General features: G+C 38.6%; 1 protein-coding gene across 3 annotated transcripts in view; it reads left to right on the top strand.

The window, feature by feature from the left end:
- Window positions 1–19,028, top strand: part of pde10a (phosphodiesterase 10A) — a 60,180-nt gene that overhangs the window by 11,974 nt on the left and 29,178 nt on the right. Inside the window, exon 1 of one of the 3 annotated variants that reach the window (XM_031732079.2) lies at window positions 7,864–8,510. The exons of the other annotated variants lie outside the window; for them this stretch is intronic. Coding sequence (XP_031587939.1) covers window positions 8,447–8,510 — 64 coding nt within the window. The 5' untranslated portion in view covers window positions 7,864–8,446. Of the gene's footprint in view, window positions 1–7,863; window positions 8,511–19,028 lie in introns of those variants that run through there. 3 annotated transcript variants of the gene reach the window in all.

The raw sequence follows: 19,028 nt of genomic DNA, 5'->3' as shown, positions 1-19,028 counted from the left end.
CATCCTTCCGCCCTGAGAAGCAAAACTTCCAGCTTACTTAGTGTTTCTAAGTTAGGACAACTCAAATTAATCGAGTTTATCAGCATTTTTGCATAAAAAGTACTGGTAACTTATTTAAATTGAGTTCTAATAACAAATTGATAAAAATTGAGTTCAGCCTACAAAATAATTTTAATTAAACACAATATTACATTTTACAGTGTAGATAAGGAAATCATATAAACTAAAACAATGCTCTTTTTTTCTTTTCTTGGTATTTTGTTTGTGTTTTGCAGCACTGACTATTGATTCTCTTGGATGTGATAAGAATGTACTTTCTGGTTTTCCACATGGCAGAATGTGGAAAAAACTCTGCACAGTTTAGCTAAAATTGTATAAAAAGAGAAAACATGGCAAATGGTTAAATATTTGCCTCAGTTGTCTCTTCTAAATATTTTTCACAGTGTTCCTATTTTTGCTTTGACCTGCTTGCTAAAAAGGATTCACAGAACTTTCTGTGTAATTGCAAACTACTGCTGACATTTTAGGTGCACTCATGTTATGTTAACCTCTGTGGTGGTTTAGATTTGACTGCACTCCCAGTCTGTATAAACCCTCGTTTATTGTCTAACTGCTTATCTTTTCTACTGCCTTCCCGTATCTCGGCATTTATTTCAGTGATTGCAATGCTATGCTAATAACAACATTGTAATGTTAATAACAATAACTAAAGCTACAAAGCTGCAGGGATGCCAGGAGTGACAGTCAGATCGCATTGTGTGTTGATCCAATGATCTGATTTATAAACAAAAATCTTTTAGGCTGGGTATGTGATCAGCTGCTTTGGTCTATAAATTTGATTTAGCAAAACTGGGTTTAAGAAAAAAGAAAGAAAAATTGATTTTACTACTGATGCATTGCAACTGTTGTGTTTTGCAACAGCTGGAGTGATTGGGTATTGACCAGATAACTGTTCAATTTGACAAGTCACAATATGCAAATGAGTGTCTGCATACAAAAAATTGATTTTATCCATTGAATGAGTTGAAGAAAAAGCAGATGAATAAGGAAATCGGACAAGAGAATTCCTCACAAAGGAGACTGGTTGCAGCAGTTCAGACAGGAAAGTTCACGGTGCTGCAGATGACACTCTAAATACACTGACACTTAGATGTCAGCGTATTTGGAAGAAAGCTCCTCACTGAAGTACTATGGCACGCCCACACTGAAATGGAATTTTCAGTTAATCAATTCAGTTGCATAGTTTTATTATTCTTTAAATTTGAAACACCTTTGGCATGTAGAGAGTAACCAAAATACAATGCAACTGAATACTTTAAAGGAAAGAATGGGACTGTATTTAATCAGCGCCACACAAAATGAAGACTGGGAGCATCGTCCTTCTTAGCTTCCTGTGGACATATATTTAAAAACAGTGATTCCATAAAAGGCATCCTTCACCACTTCTTCCTCTTTGCTGCTGACAAGACAGTACTTTTCCTCTTTGGGAGGGACTTGCAAGGAGCTTAAGAGCCAAGTTTTATAAGTGGACACTTGTGGACACAACATGTAATTACTGCTGTCCTTTCTACACATTCTTCCACTAATACAACGACGCTGACAGAGGAATCTGCCTGCCTTTAATGGTTCCAGCTCAATGCAATCCTGTCAATATGATCTCTACACGGGCAGGATCCTTCCAACATACAGATGAGATACCACATGCAGGCAGCCTGTACTTGCTGTATTCACTTTCTGCTCTAATCTTTAAAGAGTCCTTACTAATTCTAAATGCCCAAATCAGATCCATGTGGCAGTTTTCACAGAACTCATACGTGCTCGCAACTAGATGGGCAAATTATGGCAGTGTTAGTATGGGAACCCGCTGGCTAGTCTGCTGACAACAGGTGTGTTTTCTAGGATTTGAATGTATTCAGCAGATGTGTGTCCATCTGTTTGTCCGTCAGTGTTTATTAATTTTTTAAAAATCAGATAAAAAGGTTAAACTTTTGTCAGCGGTGGGTCACCACTGCAGGTAGCCCAGCATGCTTGATGTGGCAGATTTTTTTTATTACACAAAATGCAACCACAATGGGATTTGTGTCCCCTGGTGATCTAGTGATCTTTTACTTGTTACACAAATGTGTAAACCACTGCACTGTGAGGCCACTCACCTGTGACCGGCCAGTAGATCAGCAGAGTGCAAAAGTCTGTTCCTTCCCTACAGATTCTATATACTCATCTGAGGAGTCTGCTTATGGAGATTAGTACAGTTGCTGGTCCCTCAGTTTATGATAGTAATTTTTAATCTATCACCCTTGTGGATGTGGATAGATATATATTTGAACTAGTTTCACACTTGATATACATGTAGTCGGGCTAAGTGAGGAATAATTAACCGACATGTAATGCTTTGAAAAGCGTTCCCACTACTATACCCATTCCTTTTTGTACTCTCTATTGTGGATCTTGGTTGCCATCTTTCTTGAGGAAAAGAAAAAGTGACAATGGGCTGATTTCTGACAAGCTACAAGCTAAACAATGTGCATCTAAACAATAACAAACACTTTTCATTTTTTATTGTTTAGTGGACACTATTGTGGGAGATAAAGGCCTTTATTGTTCATCTAAATTTACAGTGCCGTAACCATACTGGTAATTTTATATACTGAATGTGGTCTAGTGGTTTTTTTCTATTGCTGTTATTTTACCATAAAGTTGAACAAGAATTTGTTAAGGTTTTTAGTGTATTGTAGCGTATTTTCTTCATATGCAGAGAATACTTTCTTTAAAGGCAAAAACATAACTAAGATCACAAGCAACACAAACTTGTATTTGCACGCAGGCTGACATTAACTACGTCTATGAGAGTCTCAGAAAAACTGAAGGAGAGGTTAGAATAAGAGGGAACAATGAGATTAATGGCCTCGATGTCCTATTGATGCCTTAGGAAAAGAAAAAAACAGGACCGAGTTTCAGAACATTGAGCGATAAACAAAGATGTCATCTTTTCTCTTGGGACTGTGAGGATGTCTGAGCGAGCAACAAACCTTTCCTCTGGGTACGTGTAATATACTGCTATCTGACAGCAGTTATTCATAAATGGCAATGATTAAGACGACAGAGGGCAGGTAATGATGTGCTGTGATTTGTATTTTCATTAACCTAAATTATGCACATCTCACACTTGTCCTAATGGATCACCGTGCCATGATGTCCACTGACGTCACATTTGAGATGAGCCGCATTGCAGTCGCATGCAAATTTGTGCATGCCAGGCTTTGTGTAAACGTGGACCTTTTATTTCTGTTATTGCATTTTCCAGCAAATAAGAGCAAACAGAGGCAGTTATATGCTCTTTGGTTGTTGAACTAGTTGCAAGCCAAGCTGTGAAGATGTGCATAACTCCCTCAGCCCCCCCAGGGACCCTGTATTTTCATGGGCCTGCCTCTGACGTCAATGCTCCGGCTGTCCTGTGGATTGTCAGAACAGACTATTCAGTCGGGGGGAGGGGACTGGAAGTCTCTGTGGTGTGTGCCTGCCGCATGTGATGATGTGTGTGTGTGTGTAGATCTAAGTATGTTCCTGCCTGTGTACATGTGCTCATGTTTGCATGCGTTTGCATGTGATCTGTAAATGTTTCACTTAAATCTCGTGTGTGTGTGTGCAGTGGGGAAAAGCTTGTACAGTGCCTCGAATTAGAAATGTGCTTTAAGTGGATGAGGTCTGTAATGTGGGTGTAGGGGCGTGAGGTTGTGTGTGAATGAGAACACACACGCACACACGCCTGAAGATGTGCAGCTCTTATGCTGGGAGACAGGCCGAAGTCATCAAGAGGATGTTTGCTAAAAACAGCCGAGAGGGGAGAACAGTTGAGCATGGCTGTGGACCACTCACTCACCCTTCAGTCAGCTGTTGACCCCCCCCTCCCAGCTTTACAATAGTAAAGCCAGTGTTATATTATGCGTGTGACACACAAGTCTCATATTAGGACAGATCAGATTTCAACCTCTTTCATCATCACCTTTCAGATTCCCTCTTTTTGTTTGTTTTTTTGTTTTACACACATGTTATCCATTCACACGAGGTTATGGGATTTGGTGGTTGCAGGACAGGAGATGTTGACGGTGAGAAGAATGTGCACTCACTGTCCAGACTGATAGACATCAAGACAGAGAGAAAGCTCACTGACGTTTTGTGTGTTCTTGGATCGTCCACACCACAAAAAAAAAAAAAAAAAACTTGATCAGTCTCTCTACCTCCTTAATTTTCTTCTTTTTTTTCTTTTTTTTACATGCTCTCCAGACTAACACTATGTTGTAACTCAACTACATCGCCTCAGTTTTAGGTACATTAGGCACATGACTATCTACTGAATGGAAATAAATAGACACCAACTATTTGGCAGGTGCAAAATAGTGACTAAATACCGACTACTATTTCAGAAATTACAATATATATAAAGTATATGACTATACTGGTAGAAGAAAGAAAGGAATTTAAACATGCAATGTTATACTTATAATCACTAAATTGCAGTTTATATAAAATAAATTTCATAAACAAATTAAATGTATTAGTTGAAGCTGTAAAATTATCAGAATGGGTACTTTATGCTTCTTTTAATATTACTGTAATTAATATTAAGTTAAATACTACATTTTAATTGTAATACCTAAATAGTATTACTTAAGCGCTAATACGGAATTTTTAAACATGGCGTTGCTAAAAGTAAAGGATATTAATAAATGAATTCCTCCAATATTACACAGAAGTTACCAGGAATGATGTATTAAAATGTGTTAACACCAATGTAGAAGCTGTACAGGTATATGTGATGCTACAATATTACTGTAGTTGTAGATTAATGGGTGCACTTTTTTAATTTTTACTTAACCACGACAAATCTGAGGTGGCACAACCAACCACGTGTCCCTAATGAAATACAGATTACCTTAAATACTTAAAACAGTAAAAGAAACATCCGACAGCTCAAGATTTTTTTCCCCCAGATCTTTCTGTGTCTTTTGGGTCTTTCTCAAACTTTGAGAATTCTAACAGTTTTTAATCATATGCAAAAAAATACATCTTTTTTTAAGACAATTCACCTTTGAGCTCATGCCTTTAGCTATTTTTTTTAAAGGCTGTGGTTTAGGTGTATTTCATTCCGAGAGAACTAATCTTAATCCAGGTGAAATATCAGTTTGCTTCGATGGGTCAAGCTGGTCGGTTACTTCCTGTTATGCAATAGTTCATCACATGTGAAAACAGTTTCTCCGCCACTTTGGAGAGCTGCGGATCAGAAGGGTTCACTGCTGGGTCACAGACGGAGCTGCTGCATCCTTTGTGATTTACTGCGAGTAAATCTGTAACCATCTCACAAAAGCTCATAAACCCTCCAGTCATGAACTTCACAGTGAATATTTTCAAGTATCTGTTTAATACCTACATTTCTATGTAAGCTTCTTTAAGGCCATAGAGTTAGCCCTAAAGGAGCTTAAAAAGCTCTTTTAGCTTCCTCTCGTTTGATTTTGTTCATTTGTTTGTTTGCTTGTAACATCTGACACATTTTTTGAACATTTTGAGAAAACTTTGATAATGAAAACTCTAAATACAAAAGATTATGCATGGAAACGTGTTCTGTGTGGTCTTCTCTGAGTGAAACAGTTTTTTAAATATGTTCATCTATTATTGAATAAGATGTTAGCAAAGTGTTGAATGTTAATTGATTCCCTTCATTTTTGTGGATTTTCTAAAATTCCTTAAATAATAATCTTGGGTTTGGATTTTTTAAATGAGAAAAATAATTTTTTTCTGCAAAAAGAATTAAAGGCACTGTCAGTTTTCTCATTGTTTCCACATTTGAGGATTTTTGCCATCAGGAGTGTATCGGAATGAACTCATTATGTTATACGTGACCTCTGAATGGACCAGCTGCTCGAGAGTGTAGGAATGCTTGTGATTGATAGAGCAGATGCTGACGTAACCTGCCACAGCTCGCAAGCTCTCTTTCTCTTCCTCTCTCTCGCTTGATATGATCAGTATGTGACGCTGTGGCCATGAGGGAGTCTGGCACACTTTATGCTGTATCATGTTGCCGAGTCAAAGCTGTTTAGGTGCTCTGAGTGCTGATAGCACAAGCACACATATGCAAAGGTTATAGAGATAGGAGGCTCACTTCATTTGGGAATTGCTCTGGTAACTTCACCGCAACTATTCACACAGAGAGAAAGACAGATTAGCCATTTAAGCATTATTAATAAACATATATGCTGTTAAGTGTTGGAATGTTCTGTGCATTTAATATGAATCAGTATATTTGTGGATATTTTATAGTAATGTGTAGTTTGTTGATTTAGATTACAGGATCGTTTTGCTTTAACACTATCCTAAAATTGAGGTTTTGAAGCCCTTTTTGCTACAAGGATATTGCTAGAGGACATATAAAGAAGGCAAGAAGTGCAAATTAACACGAACAATGGGTGTCCTTAAAGATATCAGAGAAAATAATGCAGGAAATTCTCTGACTCGATTTTGACACTTGATTTTGATTTAAATGTTCTACTGTTGTAAGTTTGCCAGCATGAACTGAGACAACTATAACCTTTAACACTGAAAGGCAAAAATATTTTTCACAGTTCTTATGATGTGTTGGTGTATTAAACTTCCATTGCTCTTTTTTTTCCCTCTCTCTCTCTCTCGTCATCAGATGAGATGAAAAACGTTCATCTGGTTAAACTGAGTTTGAGGTTAATTTGATTACTTTTAATCCTGTTATTTGGTTTTGGTCATTATAGTTACAAGATTATATCTCTACTCAAAGGCTGTAGTGAGCAGGTCTAAATATTTCTGTGTGACTGCAGATGTGCGATCTTTGCAGATATTTGCAGTTGGGCCTTTCCTAAAGGAATGTACTACATTGATTTATTTTACTGTTCCAGTTGAAGGCAATATTTACAATTATAATTTATGTAAATGTACAACAGAGTTAGACAGGAGAAATAAATCAGTTGAATACAAGCCTTTATTAAATGCAAGACTCTGCGGATATTTGAAGTCAGGAGCCAAAGTACGAACAGTGATCCACACAAAAACTGAAAGAACCTTGTGTAAAACCTTAAGTGAGATAAGGCACGAATTAGACCTTGGAGCGATCAATGTTTAGACTGCACTTCTCTCTCATTCAGGCAAAAACCGATTTGATTTGTGTGCAACTTTTCAGTAAGTTGAATAAAAGTCTCGACTGATGCACCAGGAGGAAAGTCTGTCCTGAAATGATTTTTTAGTATTTTAAATAAACACACTGTCTGCTTTTTACTCATTCAGGCTGATCTGAACTAAGGCGATTTCTTGACAAAGCCATTCATAAATTTGGTTTGGTAACACCCAAAGTAATTTCCTTGTTTTCTCCTTCTACTTCCTTGTTTTTAACTCTCATGGCTAATTAGTTCAGAGTCCTAAAGACTACGGGATGGAAAGGATTCATTGCCTTGCTAAAGGGCACGTTGGCAAGACACTTCAGACTGCGTAAATCCGAGTGCTTTAAAAACCATGCTGCATCTTTTCATTCACATTATTCTAAAGTAAACCCTCTGTTGCTGTGTCCTGCCTGCTGTAATTTCGAGGTTGTCACTGTCTCCTCCTTGACCACTGAATAGTGGATCAGGAAACAACAGCGTGTCCCTGGAGAGCGCGGGGCATATGGTTCGGCCCCTTTTACGCAGCCAAATTCAGGAAAAAGAACAGCAGTGCCTCCCAAATGTGTCAAATGGGCACAAAAATACCGGAAACAGCTTTATTGACCCTTCAAAATACTACTTTGTAGAGATTTCCTGGATGAATAGTCTTCGGAAGTATTGATGCTGGCTTATTCTTCGTTAATATGGCGCAGACTTTTATTAAAATCTTGAACATTACACATGAAGACATTTTTTTCTCCCTAGGCAAATCCTGTAGTCGTCGCTTGCTGTTTTATTTTGAAAATCAAACAGGAAAATTGTGCATGAATTGACAGCATCGCGCTACCGTCTCTCCCCCTGTGTGTGTGTGTGTGTGTGTGTGTGTGTGTGTGTGTGTGTGTGTGTGTGTGTGTGTGTGTGCCTACTCCCATTTCTCTGTGTCTATGCGTCGACGTCTCTGCTCCCTTCAGTCTGCTGCTGCTGCACATCCACAGCGGAGCCACCACGCTGAGGAGGCGGATCGACTGTAGCTACACCTCGGCCAGCGGTGCTGGGTCATAGCGCCGGTGGAGGAGCGTGGAGGGGGTGGCACCACACTGTTCTCCTTGCCCTTCCTAAATCGCGCACAATCTCAAGCATTGAAGGCATCATCACATCAACGCGTCCTGGAATAGTTTCGGGGTTTGGGGATTTTTTTTTTTTTTTTTTCGCTCAGACGCACCAAGTTGCAGCTGCAGAGGCGCACTTTTCCCCGTGGCTCCTCTCTCCTTTTGGGCTCACAATCCGACATGGAAGATGGTCCGACTTCCACAAGCTGTTTCAGAAGGTTAACGGACTGTTTCCTGGGTGCAAGTAGGTATTTTTCCTAATAAAATTTCCAGTGCGTAAAGTAATTTTTACGCAAAAGTAAAACCGCTTTGACCTGACCAAACTGTGCAGTAGATCGCAAAAAAAAAAAACGAAAGAAAGAAAACACGAGCTAGTTTGGCATCTATTATTTGTTCTGGTGCTGCAGGCGTAGGCTGTGTGATTTGCCCATTTGTCTTCCCAACTTTATGAATGGCAGATGAATTAGATGGGTGGGGACTCCGCTGGAGGGTCAAGCAGAACCGAACTTGGAAAATATCACTTCTGTCTCTACAGGCACTTTAAATAAAGATTAAGCTGGTCTGTAGAGGGGACAGTCAGCAATTGTCCGGTAAGACATGGCATCGAAAAAAGCGAAGTCTACAGCATGAGATGAAGCGAAAAAAGAAAGTGCGAGTAGGGCACTAAAATGTGGTTTCGGAATAAATATTTTGCAAATTAATTATAAAAATATAAAAACCAGTGTTGTTTAAGTTACCGCACGCATGTAGTTAACATTTTTGTAGTCATCGATGTTTTTATACCAGTGCTGTGGTAAATCATTTTCCTATTCTAAAATTTCTTTTCTTTTCACTTGTTTTGGATTTGTTTTTAAGTGCGGTGTGATGGTAAACATCAGAGTCAGGTATGCTCACAATTTCATATTACTGTCACTGAAAAAGGCAGGATTAGCAAAACAAGGTGTAACATCAGTGAAATGATTCGTTTAGTTTTGTTTGCTTTGCTGTCACTACAGTCATCATCCCCTATATTTGTTTCCTTAGCAGGGCTGAGTTTACATTCTTTGTGCATGCAGTTTTTCAGTCTTTCTGTTGCTTATCTTTTAAATTCTACCGTGGGAACTTCTTGTCATTTGTTTCTCTGCTGATTGGGGTTTACACTGGTTGTGTGACCCATGGATAACTTCAGTTTATGCGCCTTCAGGGACCTTCAGTGAAGACCTGTAATAAGAAGTTCGCAGTTTGAAGCCAGGTTGATGCTTGAAGTGTAGACACAGCAGTGAGTATCTGTGGAATGTATTGAGGGACAGTATGTAGGTATCTCGCCCTCATACTCGAGAATTTCAGATTTAACAAAGCTTCTGCCCTTTTTGGATTCACAAAACAACAGCATATGAGGGTGGCTGCGGGTGTCAGAGTATCTTAAAGTAATATCTGCTATAGGATGATCTTGACTGCTCTAATGTGTACTGTATATTATAATTTAATAAAATAGTCATTCTCATAGAAAAAAAACATGAGAAAAAGTTATCAGCCAACCAGTTCTGCGTCCGGCTTAGTCGTCCATGTGGGTATATAACTCATTTCTTCAAATAGCCGTCGATTAATCTGGGTTTAATCCGGGATTAACTTGATGTTCCGTTTATGTTCTCCCTGCATGTTTTCCTTTTCACTGATGCAGACACATATAATTTCCCAGCTTGTGTTTCTACCACTGTTTACATGAAGCGCTTTCTACAAATATTAGGCATGTGATAGATCATTTTAAATGGCTCCTGCACATTGTATGTTTTTCTGCGTGGAAAAAAAGTGTTCTTTTGTTCTCTAGTAGCCAATGGTATGTTTGTCCACCTATCATTTGTCATTACTGATATGGTACCTGTTGCTGGACCGTCCAGCAAAACCAGTCCGCCCTGAAGGGATAGACTCAGTTTGTCAAGACAACACCTTGGCTTTTCACTGCCCTTTGACTCCTATAGTTAGACCTAACTGTTTGTAAGCTGTCTTGGAGGAAATCTGCTATAGTGTGCGCAGATGTGTGTTTCTTTGGCTGCAGATAGCTGTGGTCAGTGCATCGAGGTCAAACTGGGCTAGCACTAATATGATCTCTCAGGCATTTTTTTAAACCCAATTGGCTGTTGACAAATTGCTTAACTTAGTGAAGAAGGACACATTGTCAGGCAGGAAGTGTTCACACCAGACATTTCCTATTCCACCACATGCCTACTCTCTCACGGTGAGGACTTCTCCCAGCAAAGTTGCTAAATCTATAAATGCATGTAGTGCTTGGTATGACTGGAATATGAACATAGCATTTAAATTTGAATGACTAAATAATTCCAGACTTGGATCGAGCACATGCCAAATAGTTTCTCTTTGTGATTTGTCTTCACTGTTGATTTAAACTCTCTGGAAATTCAAGCCAAAGAAAATTAGCTTGTTATGGCGTTTGAACCCTTTTTTTATAACGCGATTTGTGCAGGACTGGATCGGTGCCAGGGCACAGTGCACAGCTTGAGCGGTGAAACAGATGACATTCTCCTCAAGGCGTCCATTGACCCCTTGTCATCTTGTCATGGGTTGGTATCTGAGAGGATGGGAAAAGGCCACATGCGTGTAGATTTCTTTACAGCTTGTCTTTGTGTCAAGGCTCATAAAAGAGCACAGCGCTGGAGAAGATGCAAGAATCTGTGGTTCTCATTACCGGGTCCCCACTGGCCCCTCTGTAGAACGGCTGCAGAGTTCAGCATCGACCAGATGTGGAGTGGGGAACATGACCCTTGATTACTGATGTGGCTCTCTGAGGGGGAGTTTTGGGGATTGGGGGGGCATTGCTAAATCAAACCACTACTTCAGGCAAGATGGTGGGACTAAGAAAGCAACTCCAGCTCATTATGAAACTGTGACGCTGCCTCTTGTTCACATTTAGTTATTATTTAAAAAAAGTGAATACACCAGAAAGGTTTTAGTTTCTAACTTGAATGTGAAGGCTGCTCAGCTGCGTATCTGTAACAGTGGTTTGAGGGCTTGCCTGTTATCACTCTGCTAGGCTGTAGATCAAGGGCCCCACGCCTTATCTGCATCTTAATTTGCCATTTATCACCCCTTTTTTGTCTAATGATCTGGACCATGGTAATGGAAAAAGTGCAAATCACATTTCCATGGAAATCTCCCTCTCTGTCTCTCAGTCGCTTGCCTGCTTGTGCAGCCGTTGGGGGCGTGTCTGTGGAGGTGATGGAGCAGCAGTTAAAGTCCACCGTGAAACAGCATTTTCTTTATGTGACACCTTTTCTCTGAATGGTGTATTGATTTAACTTCACTGGTCACCTCACCCTTGGCTGCGGTGAAATGTGTGTGCGTTCACCTGCTTAAGTACACACACACACATACCCAGATTCGGCAGCTCAGGCTCAATGAATAAATGAGGTGAACAGTGGGAGATGAGTCAAAGTGTTTTCATTCTCAGTGTTCGCTCTTTTTACTCGCTCACTGAATGTCAGTGTTAGATGCTGTGCTCCAGCCCTCCCATAGATAAGATAAGAACCACATGCTCTTCCCACCTCCTGGCAAGGGAGTCCCAGGCGGACCTGCTGACGCACGCACCCAGCAGCCCCCCCCATCCCCTCTTTCCTGCCTCAGCCTCATGTCAGTAAAGTGAAAAGTACTACCTTGGCAGCTTGCCCTTGACTCTCTGCCAGAAGGAGTGCACTTGAAGAGAAGTGGTCTTTTCCCTTTTTCTCTCATGTGCGTTTTTCATCTATGTGTTGTGAAGGAGGAGCATCTTGCTCACTAAACATCGGCATTGCCTCCGCTGCTCGACATCATCTGACCGGGAGTGCTGAAGGCACACAGTTCAGGCACTGTCACACCGAGAGCTTGCTGCTTCATCGTGGGGAAACAAAGATGAGTGATGAGACAGAGTGCAGCTGAATGTTGTTTTTAACAGCTCTGCAAATGATCCTCTGTTCTTTATATGTCAATTTCTTTATTAAGTTTTAAAAAAAAGAAAACTTTTGTCTTAACAGTGTCTCACAAGATTTGTTTTTACATCAGTCATTCCTATATATTGCACTTTAAAAAAATATATCCTCATATTTGCATAAAATACAAATAAACCTCAATTCAGTTTTGTTTATATAGTGCCAATTCACAACAACAGTGGTCTCAAGGCACTTTATATTGACGGTAAAGATCCTACAATAATAGAAATAAAACCCCAACAACCAGATGATCCCCTGTGAGCAAAACACTTGGTGATAGCGAAAAGGAAAAACTCCCTTTTAACAGGAAGAAACCCCCTGCAAACAGACACATTTCCTGTTAAAAGGACAGGCAATCATGGGCAATAACCAGTTGAGGGTGAGGAGAGGGAGACAAGATGTAAGGCACACTGTGGAAGAGAGCCAGTAATAATAACAATAATAACAGAGAGTGAAAAGAGGTGATAATAATAATCCAGAAGAAATTATTTCTCCCAAAAGTAACCACCTTCCTTTGCATAAAATACAGATAATCCCAAATAACAATCAAGAAGAAATAAAAGTAAACATGAGTGTTGTCTTAACTGAAAAGCTTTGTTAGATAGATAGATAGATCCATCCTTACCCTCACACCTCAAATTAACTTTCCTGTTTATGGAAACTTTTTGGAAAAGAAATGAATGAAATGTAAAAAAACAAAAAAAACAAAAACTAAGATAACCTGTTAATGGTCATTTCATTTTATGATTACTCTGATTTTATGTGACAGATTAAAAGTTTCGAACCCAAACGCATATTTTAAATGGCACAGTAAAAATCATGTACATCATAGCAAATATTTTTATAGATTCTGAAAAATAGTCATTTTGAGATCCAGTTTATTACAATTGAGCAACTCTGATCATTAATCTATTTTTTAAAGGTCCCGTATAATGACATTTTTGTGACATATTGTGCTATGAGCATTTTATGAAGGTGTACTGCCAGCATTCCTTCAGTCACCGATAACCAGCTCGCTTCTCAGCTTTACAAGCAGTAAGAATTCTTCTTAATATGAAGAAAATAATTAACAACCACACATGCTGTCTGAGCTTCACTAACTTGGTGAAAGCCAAGAGACTTTACTGAAAGAACAAAGCAAAAAAGAAAAATCATTTTATAGACTTCTCAGAGAACAGTCATTGGTTAGTTTCCTGCTGCTCTTACAGTTGGAGTGCTTGTGTTGATTTGGGTAAATTCATTTTAATTCTTATTCTCCAACAGAAAAATTATGGTTAGGGTTTCTTCCACTTAGCATCAGTTAGACCACACCCACATCACCAGGGCGGTGATGTGGGTGTGGATTTGCGGGCAGCAAAAATAAATAAATAAAAATTAAAATCTTTATAATGATAATAATTCAGCTAAAAAATATTGGTGTCACTGATCGACCAACCAGGAATCTGCCGATTTCCAGCACACACCAGACCAGTGACTGGTTGGTTGGCCTTGTGTATATCTGATTATTGGGGTCATTATTCACAAAAATTATTGTATTGTATGTATTACACATTACTTGTTATATTTCTTAAAAGTAATGCAGTATATTTTTAAAGTACTTGCCGGAGAAAGTAATTTGTTACACTACTCGTTACTTTCTTGTTACGCCGGAAGATGACTTGAAATGCATTCTCACAATAACCAGTTAACAGTATAAACCTATAGGCTACAGTTCCACACACCAACACAAATCTCTATCCTAATAAGGACACACAGATGATCTTTCTTGAAGTTTTTAGGTGTCAACATAATGCCAACAACACAAAAGATGAAAACCAGCACAAAGAGACTTCAATAGAATCGCTACATTGATTCTACTGTAGAAACATGAACAGGTAAAAGGAGGCTTCGACCCTGACTGCTCATCACTGCTTTTGTTACCTGTTGAAGATCAGGGTCTGGCTGCTGGGCTGGGGTGCTCGACAGCCATAACAAAATCACTTTGGGTTCTAGCTTTTTGTTAGCATCCTGCCTGTGCAGATATTTGCAAAGATGCAAAGTTTGGTTAGCAGTTTAGTACAGTTGTTTCGGTCTTGGATGTAGTTTCCGCTTTACTAACGCGCTTTTCTCCTTGTGTACATTAAAAATAAAAGTAACGTCCATATCTCCACTCCTCAAAAGCTGTATTGCTGTACCACTGCAATATTTTCCTCCTTCCGCACTCAAACTGAAAATAGCTGATTGTAGCACAAACGTGCAGGAAGAGAAAACCATGTTTGTTTGGTGTTTTTTCTTTCTATCCGCCAAGTGTGCAGATAACTGAAGACTCTTAGTAAAAACATAACTGTAACTGTAATGGAATTAGTGTATTTAAACTACAGTACAGTAACATCTTACATTACTGTATTGTCGAAAAATGTAATGCAGTTACAGTAACATGCTACTTCCACCCAACACTGCTGATTATGAACTGGTGTTTTTCATGCGTGCGCAGCACATGCACAGTCCATTTAAGTCGTCACACGCACACTCACAGTCGCACACTAACATGTCATTAGCTTGTGACACCTCTAGCTCGTGAGCTATGAGATCATAGCTCTATGAGCTGTGAGTAAATACATGAAGTTCATCAAGGTAAACCACCAAAAAATCAAATGACAAAAACATTCATGACAACATCTAATCATCTTAAATCACCTTCACCTTTCTGAGCAAAGGGAAGGCATCTAAAGCTAAAGCTATCCAGAGCTCTGCGGCCTCCGTGTGAGGAAAGGATCAAAGCAGAGAATCAAAGAATTTATAAATGTGCTGGAAAATTATGCAAGTAACTGACATTTGTTTTGTTCCATAAATCTGTTGCACATGCTTTTGTTTGGTAATGTAAAACATGTTAGCTAAAGATGGGTGTACAGCAACTCATTTTTTTTGTTACTTATTTGGACCTCTTTCCAGCAGCAGTCAGTAATGGTTTCAGTCAGTGAACATCCTGGTATTTACTATATTGCAGTTTGGGGAAGATTGTAAAATTTGGTCTTTTCTTTTATTAAGAATGTAAAATTTTGCTTTAAAGAAAAAGGGGTTTTTTTTGTATACGCTGTCAGTTGTAGTTCTTAGAAAGAAAACCTGATTCAGCAAAATCAGGTCTTACTTGGAAAAGCTCATACTTAGAAAAAAATCGGAATTGGCCTAGAAAATTGCAATAAGTGCAATTTTCTTGGCCAATACCCTGTAAAGATTTCACTGTGCCAAATCATTACAGTGATGTTTATAGGGCTACGTTAAGTACAACGTGGATGAGTTTTCTGTAGTCACAGACACAGTGAGAAATTCAGATTTAAAATATATAGAGAGAATATTTAAAGTTAAAAAAGAAAAACAGGAAACTGATTTCTCTTTCTCTCTTTTTTTGAGGGTGGATAAATAAATGTGAGTATTAAAATAAAAGCACCCTTTTGAATACAGAGAATTGCAGCCTTGCTTCACATGTTTTGTTTTGTTTTTTCATAGTCAATAAAACACCATCCTCTTCAATGATGTAGCATCAGAAATACTCTGAAGTGTTTCCTCTTGTGCGCCACTGATACATTTTGGCCTGCAAATGTATCACACATATGGTATCTCGCTCTGTGTCCAACTTATTGACATACATTCACATTGGTATACTACAGATATACTAGTAGATTTTGTTATAAGACGAAGTGACTTGCAGTTTACAAGCCATTAAATTTTCCATATAAAATCAGAGCACGCTGAATTGATTTCCTTCATAAAAACGCTCATAAACTTAAATGCTAACTCACAAGAATTGACTGTTTTTAAGCTGTTTCAGGGTGTTTTTGATGTTGGAAATTCCATAGTAGAACCAAAAAACTGCTGCTGACACTGTAAAATATATAGCCTATGCTATATGTTAATGTATTTTTTGTCAAACAGGAGCATGTTCTTACAAACTTGGGTGTGAGAGTGCAAAGACCCAGACAAACTCTGACTGGTTTGGCCTTTTCCCTTCCTAATCCTGGGGTGTGGTGTCAAGATAAGTGTTATGCAACAATACCTCACTGCATGAACGCAGGCTTCACTTTTTTTTATACAGGAAGCCCAAGTCTGACTCAGTTACAAACATTTCTGCCAACTTGGCTTAAGCCACTCACGAGCATGCTACACAACCAACTGATTCCCACCTATAGGTTTTTTGGCTGAAGGAGTGACTTCAGTTGACTTGAATATATTTTTTTAAAGGTACTTGTAATTGGTTGTGTACTTGTTAAAGCAGACAGGTCGCAGTCTTTCTGGTTGGTTAACCCTCAAAAATACCAGTGTTGATCTGGGGAACCTTTTTTCTAATTCACAGATTTTTTCCATGTATACCTCTTGGATTTTCTCCCAAGAGGTTTTATTTTATTTTATTTTATTTTATTTTATTTTATTTTATTTTATTAAACATTGTATATTTATTAAGAGTTTTTGAAAAAGAGAAACGTATATATAAAGACACATCATTTAAAAAGTCCTGCCAGCTCATAAACATGCTGTGATGAGCGAAAACAAAAAAAAACCTAAAACAAAAACATTATTGCACTCATGTCTCCATATTTGCCACAAAAGAAAAGGATGGCTGCCAGGTTGCTTACAACAGACCTTTTCTAGTTGTAAGCAGTACATGACAAACTTAATTCCAGGTGAGGAGTCCTTCTGTTTTGCACAGACCTTCTGGCCAAAAGTGAGCAAAAAGGTAATGATGTCAGCTTGGGTCCTACTTAAATTTACATCTTGGGGAGTTACTCCAAATATTGCCATAATCATACATCATGCAACACTCTGTCCAGATTTTTTTTTAAACATATTAAACACCAGAAATCTAATAACTTCAGACGTGACCAAAGCAGATGATACAGCGCACCAAAAGGCTGTTTAAAATGATCACATGTAGGGTTCAGATCACTGTTGATTCTACCTAATCTGACTTTAAACCAGTTGGTAGATGTTTTTCATTTGAATAACAGTCTAATTAGAAATTCAAATTTGTGAGACTACTTTGTATTTCTCTTGTTCTCAGGTATTTACCTTTCACCTTTGAACCTCTGTGCTGGGAACCACTGCAGTATCTACATGAAGTAAATAAACAAGCACATTCTCCCACGGCAACATCAGTAAACAGTAAAATCCTAGTTGTGTGTTGGTGAATCAGAATTGCATATCTTAATGAAAACATAATTTTATCTGCAGTGCAAGTATTTTTATTTTAATACTTATGATCCATTTTTTTAGTATATAGTTCATTTTTTTATACTTTTACTGAATCAGGATTTGAGGACTTTCATTTTGAAAAAATCTATTGTTTTGTTAGGGTAATGTTTGCTTTTACCTAAGTAGAGCATTTATTTTTATCCGCATTCTTTGCACAACCTGCAGTATCCAAACAGTTTATTGTCATAAACACTGGAAGAATTAACCTCTCATGTACAAAGTTCATAAAAAAAATGTATTTATTTATTAAACTAAATGTAATTCAGTTAAAAGGTTACAGACCCTAAAATGATGAGAATTTGTGCTTCTATGTTCTTTTATTATTATTTATTATTTATTTTTCTTTTATGTTCAAGTTCAACTTTTTCTTAGCATTGACAAAAAAAAGGAAAAAAAATTTAAAAACCTGGTTAAACCAGTAACCAAGCTGTTACATCTGCAACAGCAGTGTCCTGATTGAGTGAGCACATATAGTTCCCAGTGGGGTTAGCCATTCTGGACCGCAGCATGTGGGACAGATTGGGCTGCACCTTTGATTAGCCTCTATAGTCTCAGGACCAGGACACTGACGCATATCCCACAGCTCTGAGTGTCACTGCAGTCACATTAATGTGCGCTGTGGCTCAAAAGATTTCAGAAGGAAAGCCTATAAGGTCAACGTGACATAGCGGGAATGTTCAAAAAGGGAATTATTAATCACAATCAAGGTAAAATATAGTCACATTAGGTCAAGTCAGTCATTTCTCTGGATTCTTATAAAGAATAGATTGATGATATTGACATTTTTTTACTTTATCTATAAACAGTGTTTCTTCTAAACACACACTTGAATGAATATAATGCGTGTATCTGTCACCAGTGAAGTTGCTACAGCACTATTAGTTGATTCCTTTAAGCTACAGAATGTGGCACATGTATTGGGCTTGAGAACGCCGCAGTTTTGACCCGTCTTTGTCATTTAGGTCTTACAAATGCCCGCTTTTCACCACTTGTGTAGCCCTAGAAATTTTAATTAACACCATTTTATTAGCCATTGCAAAGCTCTTATCACTGCTGTTCTTGCCCCATGGAAATAGAACATTTGACTATTTTGTTCATGTGCACACATATGATTGCTAAACAATTTTCAGACTCCTTTCACACAAAACTTGTATTCATAAATTTATACAGCATCCTTGTTTTTCATCTTTTGTAATGTCACCAATCACAGTGGCTTCTTTGTGTTTCAAATAGGACAAAGTTGTAAGGGTCTTTTGCAGCGCTCCCATTTAGCTCCTCTCCGTGTGTCTTTCTGTCCTCCGCAGCCCTCTCCGTCCCACCCCAACCCCTCTTTAACTTTTCCTGATTTATTAAGCTGTATTCTGCCGATGTGCGTCAGAGCTGGCCAGGAGTCTCGTGAGGCGTTCCGCTCCTGAAGAGCTGTGTCTCGTGTCTGGACAGCATCAGACTGTAGCGTCCTCCACCCCCCAAACTTACCCCCACCTCTGTTTGCCTTATTTGCCTGTAACCAAAAGCCTGCTCTATCTATACACACACACACTCTGGGCAGATGATCGTAACTGAACATCAAATGATTT

Source organism: Oreochromis aureus, linkage group 13 (genome assembly GCF_013358895.1).
Source record: "Oreochromis aureus strain Israel breed Guangdong linkage group 13, ZZ_aureus, whole genome shotgun sequence".
Lineage (NCBI taxonomy): Eukaryota > Metazoa > Chordata > Actinopteri > Cichliformes > Cichlidae > Oreochromis > Oreochromis aureus.
The sequence above is the reverse complement of the archived record's forward strand: the minus strand, read 5'-3'. Positions and strand labels throughout refer to the sequence as shown.